Consider the following 22,078-nt stretch of genomic DNA (forward strand, 5'->3'; position numbering starts at 1 on the left):
TCTCACTGATTTACTCCTCAGTACTGTGTGTTGTGGAAGTCTTAGGGCCCCTCCTTTCCACATGCATCCTCATATTAGCCAGTATCACATAAAGACCGATACAAATTTTGCGCCAGGTAAGATGCTTCAATGGCTTATGTTTGCTTTGATGCTTCTGTTTTTATTTTTGATTTTTATTCTTTTAGTTGCTTGCAAAATATCATATACAAAAAAAAAAAAAAAAAAAAAAAAGAAAAAGGACAACATTAATCTAACAGATCTAAATAATTCCTCAACATTACCGCCTTGTATGCCTTGTCATATCCATCTGGGTTGACTGAGGGAAGAAGGTGGATCCTGGTATCCTCGATGAGATGCACAATGCGCGGGTTCCCAGCGAGGTATTCCTGACACATGAACTGCATTAACAAAAGGATCAGCTCACGTCCAAGCACTTCATTCCCATGAGCTCCTGCAATGTACCGAAATTCCGGTTCACCTGGCAATCACATAGGACAGAAATGCAGTCAGAGCAGCAAATGAGGGGTCTACAGATGTCAAGCAGCAGCTTTTCACTTAGTGTGGGTTGGAGAAATACCTTAACTGAAAAAATAATAAATGAAAACACATAAGAAACCAATAATTACTTTCTGTAGTTACTCTAAAATAACGGGCATATGCATCAGAGCCCTGGTAGCACGCCGTGATCGTATAGTGGTTAGTACTCTGCGTTGTGGCCGCAGCAACCTCGGTTCGAATCCGAGTCACGGCATCACCTTGGTGGTACACACGAGGCTCTGCCTTTTTAGTCAGCCCACCTCAACCCAATGAGGATCAACACGGCCAAGTCCATTGAAGGAATAAGACTTGCAAACCCCAACTAGAACAGATCCAAAAGGGACAACCTCAGATGGGCCCACCCTCCCACTTGCCAAGCCCGCGACACACGATCTCAGGCATTGATGGGGAGGGGGGCAACGACATGAGATTCTGGTGTTAGCACCTGGGTAACACCTCCCTTGCTATGGGGTGAGCACTTAGCAGGGTGTTCACAGGTACGGCAGAGTGCATCCGCACCAATGCCTGACGACAGCAACACAGGGAGATCTTTATTCATACCCACAGAGGGATCAGACTGAATGACTATCTGTCCTGCGGGATGATATTACCGCAGGAAATTGAACCCCCAACGCTCACCACTGAAAGAATACTGGGAGATTTGACCTGTCTTTGTTTGCAATGCATACACTCCCATATAAAAAAGCAAATTTTCATCCAAAGCTACATAAATTTCAGCACTGAAATCCATTTCCCAGTGCTAAGATTCACTTTTACTTTATTACTGCAAAGAATAAAACTCATTATCATTGAAGAATTTGATCCTACATTCAAAATGCCTTCTGTTTGTGCTCATCCTACTCTTCTCATTTTAGAAACTCAGCATTGAAGTTCCTCCCACATACATTCAAAATCATTGCAGCCATGAATATAATTCCATCAGGGATAATTACTGCAGATAGAACGAGGAGGAAAAAAAAAAAAAAAAAACCAAAGCAAAAAACCAAAGCCCAACACCTTCCAACATAATTAGTTAGATTAAATCCTAACCAACTTCATGTTCTCCTGGGTTGTCGGAAATCTCAACAGCGTACAGTTTTAGTCCTTGGTGGCTTTTTCCAATGTTGTAAATTCTTGTGATGTTTGGGCACATTTTATTCACAGTTTTCATCAACTGCCAAAGAAAAAATGACACAGAGTTAGACTAACAGCATCAACAGTATCATGATTTTATTCCAGATTCGTTGTTTCAGACACTCTTCATTTTCTATCTTATTTCTTAGTTGTAAATGCTTTATGCTTAACTTATGAACCAGAGCTCTACTGTCACACAACACCAGTTTTGTTCAGCTGAAACAGCACAGTGTAGGTGAAGTTCTATATCTTGCTTACATGAGATGTATTTGTGGTATTATCACAGAATTAACTGCGTGATGGGTAGGTTCAAAAGGAATAATAAAGAACAAACAAACAAACAATTGCCTACATAAGTCCTACACTATCAGGAGATAATAGAGCATATGTTCTCAGAACATTACACGACGGATGGAGGGTAATTAGGCTTCTCAACACCTCTTCCTACACGCTCTGTATTGCAATATAAAATCTCATATGAGTAAAATCATTGTTGTAGGCAGTATTGATGTGGCCAAAACAGCAAGACGGGTTGTTATCTGAATTACTCCCATAAACATAACGGGATATACTCTTTCAGCAAATAAATGGCATAACAAATTCCTGTGAATTGCTTTACCAGGCTTCAGCAAGAAAAAAATGGCAATGCCAACATCCGTCTGAAAGCATCCATTGTCAAAATCTACTCAGTTAATCATTCCTCCAGATACTACGTGACATCTAAATGTAATCAATTAGCCTTACTGCTTAATAAAGTGCATAAGGAAGGTCATGCTATGGGCTGTAGTTCTGTTTAAACCAGTGGTGTTTTGCAGATGTCATCCAGATAAGGACATCTGCAGTCTAAATCATCCCTCAAAGAAAGAAACAAAACCTATTTTCACTGCGACAATTCAGGTGAACATTAAGACTCACAAACAAGACTAAAAACATGTGTTCTTACTAAGAAATTCTTGTAAATAGCTTTAAATGACAAAATTTATCTGCCTTGATCTTTTTTTCAGTGGAAGGGATTAAAGAAATAAATAAGGACTTTACTGTAAATTGGAGCCCTAGGGTTTATTAATTAGACAATCTTTGCATAAACAAGGGTGCATGCATTATTGAAGAAGTACTGCAGCATAACAAAACCTCTTTGCTCGCACAGCATTAATATAGAGACAATACTGCATGATAACAAAGCTGATGATTTTTAAAAAAACATTAATTAGTTGTGTCCAATTCCCATGTCACCATTTAGTAAATCAAAGTGGAAACAATTCACATTGAGAAGAACATCATTAAAATTCCTCTCATAAAAGACTTCTATTTATAATCGTACTAAAAGACAGAAGAGATGTTTCGTGTTTTTATTTCTCAAAGGCTTTTCCATCTCATACATTGGCTTTATGCATATGAGAAACAATTTCTTTTGCAAATTTCAACTCAACGCTCCTCTAAAAATGCATTCACATATGCTTCATCAGTGTGTTACCAGGTTTTGTATGTACTTTTTTCCACCACTGCCATCATCATCAATGTGCTGGTATTATGAGGACCCAAATATTCCCATGGAACTTTTCCAATCTTCTGGGCATGTACATAAGGGTACACCATGATTTATTTTTTCATTAGAAGCATATATAGGATGCAGGAGACACTGTTTTACATTTTCTACACAAGATTTAACAAATCACTGCCAAGTTTTTAAGACAGAATGCTTTACATCTCCATGGTCAAGAGCCACTGTGTCTGAAATTGCTCACAGTGAACCAAAAATACCAATGGAAAATGAGCTATGGAAATATTTCTTACTAGAGCAGCTACTCAACTCTGAAATAGGGAGATGAGCCTGTCCTTGCAGAGTGTTCACAAAATCCTTCTGCAGTGCAGAAGCTTTCCCAATGTACCTGGCACCAGATACCCAGAGCATCAATTTAGGAAAGCATGTTAAAGTTCATTCCTGGTGAGAAAAATGCCTAGAACGAATTTCAAAGCATTTTACAAACAATGGAAATATTTGTATTGGCCTCAGCAAACTCCCAACCATCTGTTTTATTTCAGGCCTGTGAGGATTTCCAAGTTAAACGAAGAACCTTTCCTGAATCAGGTCCTACACGGCACTCTCCACTGAGGTCCCTCTGATGGCAGTGTGGGTAAGGTACGTGGATAAGTGTTTATATATAAATACAACGCTGGAAACCAACATATTTCATATTTGCTTTTCTCATGCCCATTTCCTCCAAACGGCACAATAGGTCACCTGGAATGTCACAGTGTTTTCTTTGCGCTTGTACAAACTGTCAGAGACAATTGATGATAATAGTCCGTCAGGGCTTTATTAACAACCAGCAGGGCTGTAAAACATTTCCAGAGTTGTGCTCACCAGCAGTTCTTATTTGACAGTTCCTGTTTGTTTGTCAGTACCAATTATTTATCTTGTTAGCGCCCTGGAAAAATTGCATGCAGGCTTTGAAGAAGCCCTTCAGAGCTGGTGTCTGAAGGTCCAGTTCTTCAGTTTGGCAGGAAAGGTGTGTTAAATGTAGGTCTGAGTGCTGCCTAAACCTGGAGGAGGCAAAAAGGCTCTCCTCTTAATGCCGTTCAGGTTAGGGCTATCCATTATCCTTTAAGAAAATCGTTTGGGTATCTGAGTCCTACAACAGACCAGGTATAGATATCTCTGTGTTCTCTGTTCTGCTTCATGTCAAAACAGAACTTGCCTCCTTCTTGAGTGGAGAGATGGAGGCCGTCAGTTTGGCCTTGTATGCAGCACGGGATGTTGGCTGGGAATTACACTAGTTTTCTAGATTTCATTGGCTCACCCTTAGATAAAAAGGTAACGCATGCAGCTCAAATTCAGAACATTCCACACTATCATTCCACCACTTCCATGAACAAAGCTGGCTGTGAAGACCAACACAAGACCTGAAGGTTGACTGCAATCTGACTTGTCCCAGAGGAAAGAATTATGCACAGTTAAACAGACTTAAAAATTAATACTCCTATTTTCTAAGCAAAGTATGATTCTGGTTAGGCATTTCAGTTTGTAACAAAGACAAGGTTGAAGCTTTGGGCCATATTCAGATTCACCTCCTTCTGAAGCTTGAAGATAACTATTTTAGAACAGCTAGCTCTAACATGGAAAGAAATGTCAGACACTTTGACAGGATTTTCTCCTACATTCTATTTAATCAGATGTTCCATCTTATGAGAAGGGATGGTTTTCCATCCTTTTGTATGATTCACCTAGGTTACACAAGCAACACGTGTACTCAAGTGTCCATCTCAAATTATTTCCAGAAATATCCGTCAGCCATTTTCAAAGCTTGCTTTACAGTATAAATGCATCATGTATTTCTGGACTATAAGATGATCCCTGCTTCTGAGTGTGACTTACAGTGAGTGTCCCTATCGAATGAAGGAAGAGTCAAGCACTTTTCCCAAAGAAACGTTTCATGCTATAAATTTCAACATCTTAAATAGAGAGTTCTATTAAAATAATCAGACACTGAAAAATCCCTCCCTCCTACTTGCTTGACATATTGCAACGTAATGTAATGCTTCCAAAACATGGCCCAGGGAAACACCCTCCTCCTCCTTCAGTGTTTATGATAAATAACTCCAAAGATCAGTGCTTTTATGAGATGATTGGCAGTGCTAACAAAAGTGATAACAACACTCTGTATTACAAAAAAAAAAAAGAAAAAAAAGATGTTAACTGTAGAAATTGACAGTTATTGTTCTATTTTATACTCAGGAAAGGAAACATCAAGTTCTGTGGCTGTCACCAAATGGCAGTTTGGGGGATATAAAACTTAACACGTCCCAGCTTGCAATCTTCTGCCTACCAGCAGCAGAACCCAATTAGAATGCAGTCAGTTCTGAACACACAAACGGTTTTGACATGCAGGAACACAAATAATGGGAGAACACACAGACAGGTCGCAACTGAGCAGTCTCAACCACAGCTGCAAATTTTCTGCTTGTATTAAAACTGGAAAAGCATCCAATTTTAAAACTGATTTTTTATTTTTTATTTATTTTACCAAAGACTTTTCTAAATTGATCAACCTGTCTCTCTGCAATCAGAATCTAAAGTACCCTTTACTTCATTGATCTTGGCAGTAATAGTGCCAATTGAGTTTCTACTTGTCTAATCTTTGTGCTAAGAGATATAGGCCATGAAATCTCTGCTGAAATAAGCCCTGTGACTCAGTACACAATTGCTCAATAAAGATGAACAGTGATTCATGCAGTACAAATATACTGAAAATTCAGCAAATGATTCACACACTTCAAGTCCAAATATATTATCTTTATATCCTAAAAGAAAGGAGGCAGAAACATAGAAACATCTCCTTGGTGCAATCCACACCTATGTCTGCACTGATTCAAAACAAGATTAAAAAAACAACAAAAACTAAACCAAGATTGACTGTTTGAAGCAATAGGAACAAAATTAACAAGACTAGGAGTTTTAGAACTAAAACTAACTGGATTTCTTTTTGCTTGTTAAGACAACAAAACAATTTCAACAGTTTCTGGTGAGATTTTCAGTACTCTACAGAACCTGATGCTCTACAGTTCACTGTAATTATGCCAAACCACTGCAAGATAGAAGAATTCTAATGGCCAAATCAGGGTCAAATTTGTAAGGAGAAACTTGTGTAATGTTTACCAGCTAAATACACATGGAAGCAAAATGATGGCATGTTAGGTGTAAATATTCCCTTGTAGTGCAGTGACTCTTGCTTAAGATGACTTACAAATTTAGGTACTGAGATTTTAATAGATTGCAACTTTTAATAATGGAATAAAAGAGATAAAAATTGAATAGATTGCAGGCACATTTAAAAACATTTCAGTAGGAAGAAATCCTACTCTGTATGAGCTCTGGAAGAACTACACCCATCCACCTCCTCCTCCAGAAGGTCACAGACCCTGCTTACCTGCCTCATCTCTTTGTAGTTATGATGCTTAAAGTCGAGATTATCGGTAGTTGTCATCTCATTTCTTCTGTGGTAATAATTATTTGGGTCTGAGAAAAGAAACAGAACAATTTTCACGTATTTATTAGCCATTTAGAAATAGAAAGATTCTTAACTGTAATGCAGGCATGGAATGTGGAAACTTGACTTCCACGCTCCTACACGGGTTTTCAAAAACAAAACTGAAAAGGAAGAACGAGTTTGAAATATTCCCTGTTACAGCAGAAACCAACGGGTATTGATTTGAACAAAAGCAAGGAGGCAGCAGGCATCTGCTCACTGGGCAGCTACACTGCTGAACTCCAGCAGAAACGCAAAAGGGCATCCACAGGCCACAGGGGAGTGCAAAGGACATTGGGCAGACGATGAGACAGATGTGAGATAAAAGGGCGGAAAAGAATATCTCACATCAGAGGAAAAAGCCCCAGTAAATGTTTTATGTCTACTTAATCAGTTTGCTCTCGCAAGGAATGGTGAGTTGTTTTTAACTTTGTGTGGTATTCTCAGAGTATTTGCGCTGCCTACAGAAAGGAACCGCTGAACATACTAAACATCCCTAATTGTTTCCCTCATCATTTGTTATGGATGTCTAAGGCCTTTTTTAAAAAAGAAACTTTCAAATAATCACGCTTTTTTCTATAGGGGTATAATTTGTAATTCATGTGTTTCGTACTATCCAAGGTGAATATGTGGTTTGCATAAAAAACCTTTCTCCTCCTTGACTTTCCTGGTGAGTGTTCTGGCCATTCACCTGGAAAGAAACAACAACAACAACAACCAGCCAAGACTGTTAGGGCTTAGCTTTAGATTCTATGATACACAAACTCCTAATCTAATCTATCATGATTTATTTTAGGAATAAACAAAGCTTTTTGGATAACAAAGACATTTGTTAATGTGCTCTCTCTAGAACATCTTATTCTTCATGTAATTGTCAAACTGAGAAATAATTTCTCTTCCCACAAAACCATCCTGAATAGTTTAAAATTTTTAGGGGGAGAACCAAATATTAAAATCTAAATATCATTCTATCTTGTTCACACAGTGAAAAGACAACTTTACAGAAAAAAAAAAAACCAACAACCAGTACCACTAAACAGCCGTGATTTTTTGAAAGGGAAAAAGATAACTACTGGTAGGAGGAATATTTGTTGTCATTTCTTGCAATAACTAATGCTTTTTGATACTATGGAAAACTACCTAGGAATACCTTAAAGCTTCACATTTCTGATATTAATATCTAAATTCTCATATTTCCTCCCCCCATAACATTCTTAATGTATTTATATTTGGTTCTGGGGTTGGGGGTTTTTTGGATCATTTAAGTTATTTATGAAATGAAACGTGCAAGCTTTATTAGGCTTTACTGTAAAATCACTCATGTATTCTACCACATATTTAATTTTCATTTAAGTGTTTCTCTTCCCCTTTCATTCATTTCTACAAATACTTCTGTATGGTCTATTGAATGGGATGTAAAAAGGCAAAAAACATCTTGTCCCACCCAAATCTGGTTGTTCAATACACATGGACCTGTGTTTAGCAAGCCCAACTGGAAAATTATTTCATTTGGAGCTTAACCAGGTGAGGAAACAAGATTCCTTTGCCTATAAAAAGTTCTGAAGAGTCAAGAGGGTGACATTTCAGACAGCACACCTGCATTTTCAGGTTTTTTTTTTCCCAACCAACTGCAGGTCATCCAGGTCCACCCACAGCAGCAGTGCTGCAGAAACCCTGCAGACAACTCAGGGATGCCAAACTCTTCAAGGTCAGCCCATGCTAATTCACAGAGGTTACTTGTCAATGTATCGATGGCAAAGAAATAGAAATTGTAAAAGCGCTTCTTGTAGAAAGATGCAACGTGCTTAATGCCTCAAGGAATATCTTTAGCATCGTAAAAATATCTACGTTGTAAAAATTATTATAAAAATAAGCATAAAAAAAACAAAACAGCCGGGATGTTGAAGGCATTCTCTATCACCACAAGCCAAAGTATACAGCAGCTGATTTTTTCCTGATACTTTAATCCCATTCCTTTCAAAATCTGGCACTTTTTCCATACATCAAACATTAATGTCATGGGAATGACTATGAATACTGCAGAGCTGGTGGAAAGTCAAAGAACTGAAAAACACATACAGTGAGAACGATGGCATCTCTAGACCTTCTCAGAAAACTTGCACTGTTTGACAGCTCCCCAGAGAGTTAACACATATTTTGCCAGGTTCTACTCCAAGTCGGCTGGGATCATTGGATTTCTGCTGCAGCAGGAATACAGATCAGAAACTTAAGGACTGAAATGTATAAATGCATAAAATACCCTGCACAGTTGTCTAGGACCACCTTGGCAAAATTATTTTCTTTCATGAAATGGAGTGAAAGATATTCAAACCAGAGAATAATTTGAATTGAAATGTGCTCATTTATTCACAACATCGTCTCAGACAGCCTCTCTTTCTTCCAAGGGGGAAAAATACTGCAAATGTGTGGCACTTCCATTTAAACTGAGGAATATATCAGCATTTTCTTCCACTAATTTATCTTTATGTTACCATGAGAGTTAAATAAGATTTCAGGTAAAGATAGCTCGTTACCTTCACACTGTATTTCTCCAAAAAGATAGGCAAATGGCTAGGAAGTCTTTCCTATCTCCACTTCTATCAAAGGAGATCAGCTTGAAAATAGCCCACTAGTCCATCATGACAGCTCTGGGGATTGCCCATAAATTAAACCTAGCACCAGAGAAGATCCATTGCTGAGCAGTTTGATACGTAGATTGGATTTTCTGTTGTACTCTTCTGCTACACGTGGATTATTTTCTACATATGTTAAGGTATAGTCAAATACCTCACAACTAATTCCAATTCAACAGACCGAATAAGATATGCAAGAGAAAAGACCTCTGGTAGTTTCTTCTTAAAAGTTTTCTATCATCATTTGATCTTCCTAATGAGTTCCTACAATTCTATTCTAATAATAAATGGAGAACTCTAATGGAAATCATAATAACAATGAGCAATGGCAATACTTCTCTAGAATGGTAAAATTCTACAGATAAAATATGAACAAAAGCCTTTTAAAGATGGCCACTTCATTCTTTGAAGACATCACATCTGTTGAGAGGAGTATGGAGATAAATAATGCATTGGCCTTTCCCAGGAGCAGTATTGAAATTGGTCTCATTTTTATTCAGTATTTGCTCAAGAGAACTTCCAAAAAAAGTTTTAAATTGTAGAAGATTAAGTTTTAGCTTTGTAACGATACAAACAGAACCTGAGGACAGGCTGTCATTTTAAGCAAAAATTTACTCTCAAAAGTAATGCACTGAATTCAGCGCAGCTCCATGCACGATCACCAATAATCAAAGCTAACTGTGGAGTTTCATACAAAGTGAGCACTTAACCAGGTAGCTTGACAAAAAGAGGCAAGCAGTGAAAATAGGACCGAATGATGCATCTACTGCAGTACTCCATTATAGGGGAATTAAAGTTCATCTTTTATCTCGAGTTGAAAGCGATGGCATAATCATGATATCAATGATAGTTCTTCTATGTAAGAATTATTAAAAATTAAATTTTATCACAAATTTATTCAATTTAAAAGATTGCCTATTGCCTTGAATACTCGACAGTATAAATAAATGCATGAAGAGCTAGGCTAATTTTCTCTCTCTTCTCTCTGGCTACTTTTGATCATACACATTTTCTTTTTGATTTTTTTTTTCCTTAAGTTTGAAAAAGAACAGGCAAGAAAAGTACATCCATCCCTCTGAGGCAATTACAAAAGATTGTGTGTGTCAGTCTACATCTATGTAAACACTGACGTTTCTGGAGATCGGGGAGAGAATTACGGGCGGGTGCATTTGTCCTCTATTTTCACCAGCAAGAAATGGCAGCTCCGATCCCCTGGCACAGGTAGGATTTGATGGCACCTTTTCCCAGCAGTTAAGTGTTTTTCCATTGGTGAAATGGTAAATGTATTCTGTTGGTTGAAAGGCAGTACATTGTTGACGTTGTTGGATAGCACAGCCGTTTCTTAAGAGCTACAGTCATAATCTAGAAAAGGCTGTTCGTCAAAACTAGCCTGCAGTACAGCAAAGATGCATCATGAATAATATATAATCATTGTGTTGATAAAAGTGACAAGTATCTTAGTAATACTGTTGATCTAATCAGTAATATCTCTGTACAAGTCTTGTTGTAACCACAAGCAGTGATTTCTCACTTTTTGTCCATGCTTGGGTCATACACTGCAGATTTAATTAGCAGGTCCTACTACAGGACCTCACTGGCTCTAGCTGTTTTCATGGCCTCCTGCCAGTGCTAACAAGCTTTTCTAGAATATTAATATCTCATCCAGGTTTCTTTTTTCATCTGGTATTTCTTCTCCTTTAAGCCTACATGATGGAAAGCTGATACATAGCACCGGCTGAATGCCAACCACTTAATGCATTCAGGGATTAATAAAGACATAAAACCTACTATTACAAGTTAAAATGACATGAAATGAGGCACTGTTATAAAAAACCTGCAGAACCATCTTCCTTCCTTACAAACCACCTCTTCATCTTGGGTTGCTTCCCTACACCCTATCTACCTGTGCACTGACACTGGCTTAGGAGGACACAGTGCATGGGAGCTCTGAAATCTGTCCAAGCTGCTCCTCTTGACAATTTGATATCTTGTACATCTACCTGCAGGGTGCAAATGACAAGTGTACCAGTTACTCAAAGAAACTGAGTATGGCAACTTCTATGGCTACTTCTATGGATCATTGGCTTCTGGAAGGATAAGGTTGGGTGAACCGACACAGTCCTACTCACTGTTTTTTATGAATTTGTTTTTTCCCAGTTTTACATGGGAATCCTCTTTCAGAAAAGGAAGCTTGATTTCTGGTTGCACAGTCAATGCAGTGTAGCAGAGCAGCATGATCAACGAGGCTGAACCGAAGGCCAAACCAGCTGGCTATTTAACTGGAACCAAATCAAGTTAAGTCTAGAAAGGGTGAGGACATTCATTTACAGGGAACTGCAAAAAATAAGCCATATCCTGCTGGTCAAAAACATGCATGGAAAGGCCTCCGCAACCTGGGGAATATTTTCTTTTGAGTGTCTTGCTTGCAATGAATAAAGTGAGCTAGAAGAAAGAGATGTCAGTCCTCTCTGAGTTAAAAAGATGGGCCAGCAGCTTATCAAAACTCATTAGTTCCTGCAGTCCAATTACATTTTGAATAAACCCACCCCATTCAATTGTTGCCCAATGAATGCATATAGCATTTTCTTTCAAGAATAAACAGAACTGGTCACTGCAGACAATTAACTCAATAAAGAACTGTCAGGAGGAAGCCCCAGTGCTGTTTCTGTGCTAATCCAAGTTCTTCAGCAAGCTGTAACAGTACTCATTTCAACAGCAGACAAAGTGCAGATAGATTCTGATCTCAGTAACACTTTCACCACCAGTATGGTGCTGTGAAGCTGTGACAAACGTTAACACTTGAAAGCAGAATTTGGCCCTATATGGGTGTATACCCAGTAAGGATATAAGTGTAAAACTGCTGCAACTTAAAACAAACCAAGCTCACAAAAACACGTCTTTCAAAATATCTGCATTTTTGCTCTTTCCTCTGTCCTTAGAGAGAATTACTCTCTAAGTTGCTTTCTAAAATAGTACTGAAACACCTGAAGGACAAAAAAATCAAGCTACCTCTGCTTGGCATTTGAAGACCCTACATCAACAGTGGTATGGGAGGCAGCAAGTCTCTGAACAGCAGCAGGTACAGTTAAAGCAATAATGATAAGCTCTGGAAAGGCAGTTCTCTTTGTGGTTCTAGTATTTCTGAAAATGCTATTCATACCCCCCTGAAAAAAATAAAAAGAGAGAGAGAACGATTCCCCAGGGTGCCAGGATTTAAGAGCAAAGAAAAAAAAAATAGCAGATGAAAGATCTGGAGCAAGCAGAATGGCAACTTAGAGAAGGTTTGGACGTAGAGTTCTTCAGACATGCAGAAGTTAATCCACCGTGAGACTGTTTACGACATGGCTATCAGAAATATGGGTCTGTCATATAGAAGGCCCCTTTTCTAAGGTTTCACTTTGTATGCAGCAACAAACGCTAATTATACTCTACACTTGTGTTATAAAAGAAACATCAAATGCTCAACATTTCAGCACCCAGTTTCTAGTCTCAACCAAGGATTAAGACCATTTACCATCAGTCAGAGCATTTGCCTTCAAATTAATTCAAAGGAGTCCTATAGCCTGTGCAATAAAGTTAAAAAAAGAAGAATAAAAATAAAAATAAAAATCAGACTGCATTATTATAATGGCTCTTTCTTGCCTCAAAAACTAAAGACATCCGCAAGTGATTGTCCTGATATATAATTCTATTGCCTCCCTAGTACGTGTGCACTCAGTAAGATTAATTACATTACACTTCAACCCAAACAACAGAGACAATCTTGTTAGATCTTCCATACAATCTTATTTTATTAATATAGCCAATTATATATTCTACAGAGTTTCATTTGAAATGAGTTATCCTGATATTGCCCACATCTCTGGACAGATACTTTTCCAATTCTTTTTGCATAGCTCTCTCCATTAAAGAGAGGTATTGTGTCAAGAGCAAAAATTATTCAAAGGACTTAAAATTGCTGTGTCTTGGCACAGGCACTGATGGCAATACCAACTGAGCAAGACTTACCTGGTAAAGGACACCCTAATATTTCCAGCCTCATACAGATGCTGCCTTCTTCATACCAGGACCGAGGGTTTATGCGGATGTAGCGTGCAACCAGTGGCACAGGCAGCATATTGAGAACAGGGATCTCCTTCTCACTGTTTCCCTCAAAGATCTGTGCAGGCACCAAACACATGAAAATGCTAAGATCAGTTATTCAAAATATTTTTGGAACAGTGAGAGGATCAGGTAAAGTCACCTGGTTACAGCCCCAGACTGATAGCCCTCCTGAGAGAGGGGCAGAGGAGCAGGAGCCCACACCCTCCCTCTGTAATGGGCATTTGAGTACATGATGTGACCCCATGGAACAGTGGCCTGATGCCAACCCATGCACATATCTCATCTCAGGTAGCATCAGGGCAGCATCCACTGCCCTGCTCAGACACATGGAGATTTCCCTTAAAGGATAGCCCGAGCCTCTCCCTGTGTTACATGATGTGCTCTTAAATTTACTTCAGGCTGATGGGACCACTGAGAGATGTTCCTTTTGTACTGACTGATGTTGCAAACCAAAGCTCCATATGGACAGTCCCCATCTCTATCCTATTTGCTTCACCTCATAAAGAAAAACGTCTGCTTCTTGGGACTCACCACATCTCCAGATTCATTTCTGACAGCAGTCCATGCATGGCTGTCATTGCTCACCAATACTCTGAAGGAGGTCACCCAGTTACTCCTGGAAAAAGACAAAGAGGGCTGGAGTTATTTTTCCACAGCTAAAACTGACTGCAAATTTTGTCTCACGTTATAAAGCATGTAAGGTTGCTAGCAATGGAAATCCCACTTGGCAGAGCCACATCAACACTTAGATGAAAAAAGTGACATGTGAATCTAGATTTAGCAGATGATCAAAAAATCCTAGTGAACAGAAGCAGAGAAAAGCCCAAGTGAGTATTCTGGAATTCCAGGAGAGAACACTGCTTTCCTGGAGGGGCCACTTATCCTGAAAGAAAAACATCACGTACATTCACTCCGACGTTCAGAAGTCTTACCTTTACAGCCTCACAATATTTTTTATTTCTGCTGCTGTCATCATAGAGCTTAGGAAAAAATAAATTAAAACCTCTACAAAGTTTGCCAGTTTTAAGAAGGAACATTTTCATTCCCTGGTTCTGATTTTCCTTCTGTTTTCAGGCTGGTTCCACTCCTTGCTATGAGCATTAGGCCTCCACCTGGCATGGGTCTTGAGAATACTATGGCTTGTGAACCACAGCCTGCAATAATTCCTGGTTTTATTAGCAGTAGAGAGGAAGATGCACATAATTCTCCCCCTGTACAGCAGAGTGCAATTGATCACAGCACTAGCACACTACTACACACCGAGATCAGACTTTGATACGGTGAGATACCCTAGATACCAGTTTCCTAATTTATAGGAAAATACCCTAATACAACAAAAACAAAATCTTTGTTCATGTTAAGACAGTACCTTGCTTGTGTTCAACCAAAGAGGTGAAATAGGTCATTGCTTCCCATAACCTGAGTGGAGCAAAACTGATGTGGTTCTTTAAGCATTTCCCATGGCAACATGTACAGCTACAGAGAAGGTAATGCCCCAAATATCTCATCATGCTTTCTGTTCTGAAGAAGTAATGGTAATTTGCTTTTTTCATAACAGCAATTTCCAATACACAGCGACTTAGAGGAGAGCCATGCCTTGGAGATACCTTTGTACTTTAAAGTCAGTCCAGATTATTAAATCCTGTTTTCATGTACGTAAACTGATCACGGGTAACCAGCTGTCCTCTAAAGCAGTCTTTCTTAAAAGCAGGTTCTTAGCTGAACTGTGTATTAAAGGTGTTGGGGGTGAAAGCAGAGCGAGGAAAGCTCCTGGGATTAGAAAGAACTGGGGCACTTATGGGAGATGCAACAGGTCGTAAGGCACCTAAGGAAGCCCCCAACACAAAAAGGACATGGAGCTGTTGGAGCAGGTCCAGAGAAGGGCAACAAAGATGATTAAAGGGGCCATAGAGTACCTCTCCTACAGGGACAGGCTGAGAGAGCAGGGGCTCTTCTGTCTGGAGAGAAGGCTCAGAGAAGAGTTTACAGCAACCTTCCAGAACTTGAGGGGGCCTACAGGAAAGCTGGGGAGAAACTTTTTATAAAGGCAGGTAGAAACAGGACAAGGAGAAATGGTTTTAAAGTGGAAGAGGGTAGACTTAGACTAGATATTAGAAAGAAATTCTTCACTGTGAGGGTGGTGATACACAGGAACAGGTTGCCTGGTGAGGCTGTGGATGCCTCCTCCCTGGAAGCATTCAAGGCCAGGCTGGATGGGCTGTGAGCAACCTGGTCTAGAGGGAGGTGTCCCTGCCTATGGCAGGGGGTTGGAATAAGGTGATCTTAAATGTCCCTTCCAACCCAAACCATTCTATGATTCTATGATTCCATCCAGTGAAGACAGAAAGGAAGAATTTCAGAAATGGTCAACACCAAAACCAGAGGAAGAGGAAAACCAAAATAAGAGAAAAAAATAACTTTTCCCATTGAAAAAGAAATCAAGTCTGAGAGAAATAATCCCAGGTTTGAATGGGGGACGCATGTATTCAATGCACATAACTGAATTAGGGCCAGTTTACAGAGTGAGGATAAACAACCAAAAGAGGCAGTGTTACAAACCAGGAGACATCATTGCTTCTGAAGCACTCCCCAGCTAGGACTTATTTTCCATATTTTAATTTTCTCACTCCGTATACTCAATAGAAGTTCAGACTTTTCCTGGAGGAAAATGTATACTAATCTTTGTACACATAATCCATCCTGAGTGATAACAAGTGAAATGCTTCTCAGAGGCAGCCTGCCAATTAAAATACAGATGGGATCACATCCAGACTTGTACAGTTACAGAAGAGGAGGATTTCAGAGGATCCTGGGAGTACACAAATCAGCACGATGGCTCGCCTGTAAGGAATAAACATCCTCTTTGCACTTGTGAGGTACAGAATAAACACAGCACAGGTGACCTTCTCCTTCCCACTAGCAATAAATACCAAAACTGCATCTATGGGTGTAAGTTCTTCCTCTTTTTTCCCTCTACCTATCAAAAAGAAAAAAAAAAAAAAAACAAAAAAAAAAAAACATGCAAAAAAAACCAAAGAAACAAAGCCATTAACCAAGCAAAAAGCCTCTGCCACTGCTAAGGAAATTGAAGTAAATTCAGTTTCCCCTCCAAAAAGGGCATCTTCTGTCTTGAAGTCACATTTCTAGCTGAGTGTCTTTAAATTCAGGGTACTTCTATGGAACCAGACCAGCATTCACATGATCAACCTGCTTGAAAGCTGCAGGTATTTCACACACATGCAGCACAGAAGGTCTGATACTTCCAAGAAGCAAATGGATGTGGTGCACACGCTCCAACCAGCAGCCAGTCTGAGTATGGCAAGCATGGCACTTTCTGGAACTGAAGAGTTTGACACATGCAGAGTGCCTGTTTTATTGGGGTATACACAGAAATGTGAAGTGTTCAGGGAAACTCATCACAGAAACATAACAGCTGAAGTATTAAAAGTTACCTCTAGCTCATCACGCACCAGCACAAAGATGAGCTCAGGCACCACCTCCATGCCTGCCCCCATTTCATCTGAGCTACAAAATGGCCATGAGATTCAGATGTGACAGGAATTATTTGGATTCAGGTGTTTCCCATTAATGATTCCTTGTGAGATTTATGCCAGCCTTAACTTTTCAAGAGAAAATTATCTGAGAAATCTCAGTGTGTTTTGCTAAGACTAGTCAGCAAGTTAACCAGCAAGTAAATGCAAGTATCAAAATACAATCCAAATTTACTCACTGTAATGGATTTCAAAAAAAGCATTTTTTATAATTAGCTAATTTTCATCCTTGATGCATTGTCTACAGACTATGCTTATCTGGAGATCTTCGATTTTAAATTCAGTTTCCTATGATGAATGAGAAATGTTCAGCTTATCCATTTCCATCCAAAAAACCAAGCTGGGGGGAAGCCTAAGCAACTCACACATGGACAGAGGGGAAACTTTATCAAAGCATGGAGCAGATTTCCTCCATGAGCAACAGTGGAGAGGTGCCAGGAGGTTTGCCTGACCTCCAGCAGGTGAGCACATCAACCTCTGACTTCTGGATATGGTTTTAGTTTGTGCTGTGTGAACTATTTAGAGCCAAGCTTCTCCATTATGGACAGCTGTGTGAGCAACAGGTGAGTTGTTCCAGCTTCAAAGGATGCTCATCTGCACCACCCAGTCCCACAGGATTTAAGGCAAACAGGCAACGATTCAACCCCATAGCCACTGAGATGCTGCAGAGCAGACCAGAACGCATTGGCAGAGTTCAGGTGAGCATCACCAGACTCCAAGCTGACTGTGTCATTCATTTGCTGTCAGGGCAATCTAATCTGTCTACATTGCAAAACTCAAAAGTAGAAAATAAAAACTATAGGCAGACAGATTTGTATCCTTCAACAATACATAAATCAACAAGTCCAAGTGCTTGAAATAGAAGAATTTATACAAAAAAAAAAAAAAATGCTAGGCAAACATTAGATTAATCTCTAATGATGCAATACAATCAGCGTGCTGGCAGTTAATGATTTTCTGATTGAAAAAGTAATCTGTAATCTCACGTAAATAAATATAAAACCATTAATATAGCCTAATAACATTTCCGTGGTTAACATTTTAAAGCACCAACTGCCCAACAGTTTCAAAAATAAGCCAAGTTAAAAAATACTCTGGCTAACCACAGGTAGCCCAGCAAGTTCTACAAACTAATTAAAATGAACATGATTTAAAGAGATGGAGCTTGAACAGCAAGCAAGGGTGGGCTTTTTTTTTAATAATTGAAATCTTTGAATATTTAATTTTTAAAATTGCTTCTAGCTGACTTAAATGAATACACTGCTGTGAGATCTGGCTCTTTGGAGACCCTGTGAAGAAAAGCTCAAGGCAAGAAATTCTCTTGCTCTGAATGAATTAAACATGGATTTTATTATATTTTTTTTCCTAACTCCCTTCTCAGTGAATTCGTAAATGTGTTTCCCATCCAATGGCAGCATCTTACAGTGAGTTTTTGTAAGATTTTAGTCTCTGGCCTTCCTTGAAAATCCATGGAATGGTTGGGTTGGAAGGACCTTAAAGCTCATTCAGCTCCAACCCCTGCTATGGGCTGCCTGCCCCCTCCAGCTCAGGCTGCCCAGGCCCATTGATGGATGTGGGCACCTTCAGGGATGGGAACCATGTAATTCTGGGCAGCAGCACCAGTGGAAATCCAGCTGTAGTGTTTCCCAAACTACTATGCTTTCACGCTTTAAAAACACTGTATAGCCCCAAGCCTCTTGCATGGGGTCAAAGATATCCTTGGCCTTAAAGGTTTTACAGTTTTAAAACTTTTCATTCACAGGCCACTCCTTGCAAAGGGATCTGCACGTGCTTGAAATTCTTCCTCCACCACACCTTCCCCATCTTTTATATCTGCTAAATACAATCAGCCTCTGATTGCTCTGACAGTAAACAGCAGAAACTGCCACTTGTGTGCACAGCTCTGAGCACACTTACAGCAATGCTGAAAGGGCTCCTGCCTACTGAGTATGCACAAAGACATGGCCAAGCTCTTGATGTGTGCAAGAGGAATGCTGGCTTGGGAAGGGGAAAAGGAGTAGCTGCACAACAACCTATTGGTAACCCCATACTTAGTCACTCTCATTGCAAAGAGACATAATTCACATTAAAAGATATACAAATCAATGCTGTGGGTAATACACTTGACTAATCTGTTTCCTGTACTTTTCTGGTATATCCTTTTCCTAAAAGCTTCAGCTCATTTGGTTTAAAGCTTCCCACTGCAGTAACCTTCCCCTTCTGAACACCCCCAGGAGCAGGGCAGGCTCTCCCCCCACAAGGGATCTCCACCATGCCAGAGTTAGGGAAAAAGCCCATGGCAGGGGCTGGAACTAGATGATCTTTAAGGTCCCTTCCAATCCAAGCCATTCTACAATGATAACTACTGACACTGAAATCAGATTGTTGCATAACTTGCATGATGTATTTGATATGATGTCAGTGGACTGGGAACTCAACTCAGTGAGACCTGACTTGAGGGAGGCTGTAACAATCTCTGCAGTCCTGTCACCCAGTCAGGGCCAATATCAGCTCACGCTGATTTAATGCACCTTAACAGTTTGTGTCCGTACACAGCAGCTGCCTATTTTATTACAGGATGCGAATAAAACACTGAGACATTTTCATTGAATTTGCTGAAGTTGTTATTGAGGGTTCTATTTTCACATCCTCAACATGGGGAAAAATGGTATTGCTTTGGAAGTCAATGCCAAATATGTCTGTTTTTCTCGTGAACTGGACCATGTTTACAATTTATTCTGCTGTGCTTCCAAAGCAGTGTTGCGTTCGATTTGTTTTATCACTGTGTTTTACCCCTTATTCTCACGTACTGTGCAAATTGTTTTCTTGGGTATCTGTAGCAACGACTCAAATACCAATAAATAACCACTCTGCTGTCCCAAATTCTAATGGTGCAACACTGGGCCATCCCTGATAAATTCCTGATTATTGGAATACCAAAGATGCTGATAAGACTCACAAAAAAGACAATCTTACTATTACTAAGACATAACAAGTGGCTAAAAAGAGGAGAGGAAGGAATAAATTTCACATTCTTGCAAGCATCAAATTTTACCATCTTGGAATCCTCACTTAAGAGCTGTCCCATAGAAATGAGTCTTGGCTCCTCAGGAAATGGAGGTGAACACTGCAGTAACAAGAAAGTGGGGCAACACATTTAGCTCATGAGTCAAGAAAAAGCAGCATTCTTCACCACCCAAATCAGCAGCAAATAAACAGCACTGACTTCAGTTTAACCTCAGCTTGCTGCAGCCCTGCTGTTCCCTACTAATGGTTTATAAAGAGAGATGCTGGGGGTCGTGATGAGCATTGAGAACTGCCATGTCCACACTTGTTTCCTTAAATTAAAAATGAATGTTTTACATTTGAATATATATATGTATATATATATATGTATACACACACATATTTATTATGTATAAATATTATATAATAAATAATATACATATAATAAATACATATAATAAATATATATTACACATATTTTGAATTTCTCCTGCTAAACTGTGGAAATTTACTCCAGAATGAGCATTCTGCACAGCTTGTTGCATCCATGCTTTTTTACATTGTCACTTTATTTCCTGACAATGAATATTAGTGCATCATTTAGCATATTTGAAAGATTAACTTAAAGAGAATGCATCATCACAAATATAACTTGCTGAAACATCTCATCCACTTCTCTAAAAATCAAAACATCCTCTGCCTTGGAATTGTTGAAGCTTTGTATTAACACACCAAGTCTCTTTAAACATATGGGTTTAAGATGGCACTGAGCTATAAAGATTGTTTGGGTTGTGGGAAACATGTTGTCAAACTGCTAAGAGTGATTAATATTTTCTTCCCCTCTCTCAAAAGAGTGCATATTTTAAACTATCACATCATTGCTTTAAATAAAGCCCAATTTCACTGTGATGCCTCCAGTGCCCCTCTCAGCCTTGAACAGTTGTTTGAAGATACATAATTCATAAAACTCAAAGATGTATTGGCAGAATTAAAGAGAATTACATGCTATATTTCTCCCCCAAATATTCAGCCATAAACCCTTCGGTAGCTCAGCTAGATTGGATCTGTTGGCATCCTCAGTCTCTAAGAAGAGGATGTCTTGTACATCTCTAAAGGTTACATCTCTCACACGACCTTCTTGAAAGGCAAACAAAACAGCTCTGCAAACAGAGTTCAGTAACATCCTTCTGCTAACAATGATATTCACAGTGAAGCAGTGTGGTAAGGGCCATGAGATGCTAATCCCCAAAACTGCTCAGTTCATAGGAAGAAATGGGTGCCCCACACGCTGTCAAGGTGTTAGCTCTTACTCACACCAGCCCACACAAGCAGCACTGAGTTCCACATCTCATCAGAATGGAAGCCAGAAAGGAGCCCTGGTTCTCCGAGCTGTTCCCCACTGCCTCAGAAACTCAACATCTGCAGATCTTTTGGAGAGCCCAACCCACAGCTGGTATTGATGATGGTAAACAGAGTGCTTTGCCATGGTTTTGGGTTTCTCAGGAGTGCCTGTGCTGCCCAAACTGCAACGCCCACCAAGTGCACATATTTGCTTTGACTGGTAAAGATCCTCCCAGTTCAGGAGGTTTCACGCAAGGCCTGTTTCTGCTTGTGACAGGAGAGGGAGAGAAAAGCAGAACAATCCATTTCCAAGTAGCTGTCATGGAATTTGCAGCCACACAGCTCAAGAACAGAATTTGACTTCGAGAAGTGTTTTTCTCTATAAAGGAAATGATTAAACAATTCAAGTATTCATTACTAACCAAGCATGGTTTCTTTCTTTCTCTAGTCAGGTCACGTGTGCTTTCAAGAGCTGTTTCAGTACATTGGCCTCTTCCTCTTTAATGCTCTCATGTCTCAAGCTCGGGCACAAATGTCCTGGGAAGGCAGACCAGAAAAGGCAACTTTGCAAGTGAAACTAAGAGAGGACAAACTAAGGTGGAACAGTTCTTGTCAGAGTACAAAGGGTGACAGCTTCATGCATTTTTGTGCTCTTTGCATTATGTCAGGCGTGACCTTTAGGCTCATCCCTTTCCTATGAAGTCCCTCAAACTGATAAACAAGGCTGAGGTGGAAAGACCATCTC

The 22,078-nt window shown here is 39.5% G+C and overlaps 1 protein-coding gene and 1 non-coding gene across 2 annotated transcripts in view; one reads left to right on the top strand and one right to left on the bottom strand.

Moving 5' to 3' along the window:
* The window catches only part of CPXM2 (carboxypeptidase X, M14 family member 2), a 64,903-nt gene that overhangs the window by 12,203 nt on the left and 30,622 nt on the right, over positions 1 to 22,078 (bottom strand). Inside the window, exons 4-8 of the mRNA XM_042863887.1 lie at positions 13,967 to 14,051; positions 13,340 to 13,490; positions 6,600 to 6,688; positions 1,588 to 1,711; positions 282 to 478 (exon numbers count right to left, since the gene is read on the bottom strand). Of these exons, the coding sequence (XP_042719821.1) occupies positions 282 to 478; positions 1,588 to 1,711; positions 6,600 to 6,688; positions 13,340 to 13,490; positions 13,967 to 14,051 (646 nt within the window). The remainder of the gene's footprint in view (positions 1 to 281; positions 479 to 1,587; positions 1,712 to 6,599; positions 6,689 to 13,339; positions 13,491 to 13,966; positions 14,052 to 22,078) is intronic.
* TRNAH-GUG lies at positions 680 to 751 on the top strand. Its single transcript has one exon. It is a non-coding gene; the product is annotated as a tRNA-His (tRNA).

This window comes from Lagopus leucura, unplaced genomic scaffold (genome assembly GCF_019238085.1).
Source record: "Lagopus leucura isolate 7727_CA_CO unplaced genomic scaffold, USGS_WTPT01 Super-Scaffold_741, whole genome shotgun sequence".
Taxonomy (NCBI): Eukaryota; Metazoa; Chordata; class Aves; order Galliformes; family Phasianidae; genus Lagopus; species Lagopus leucura.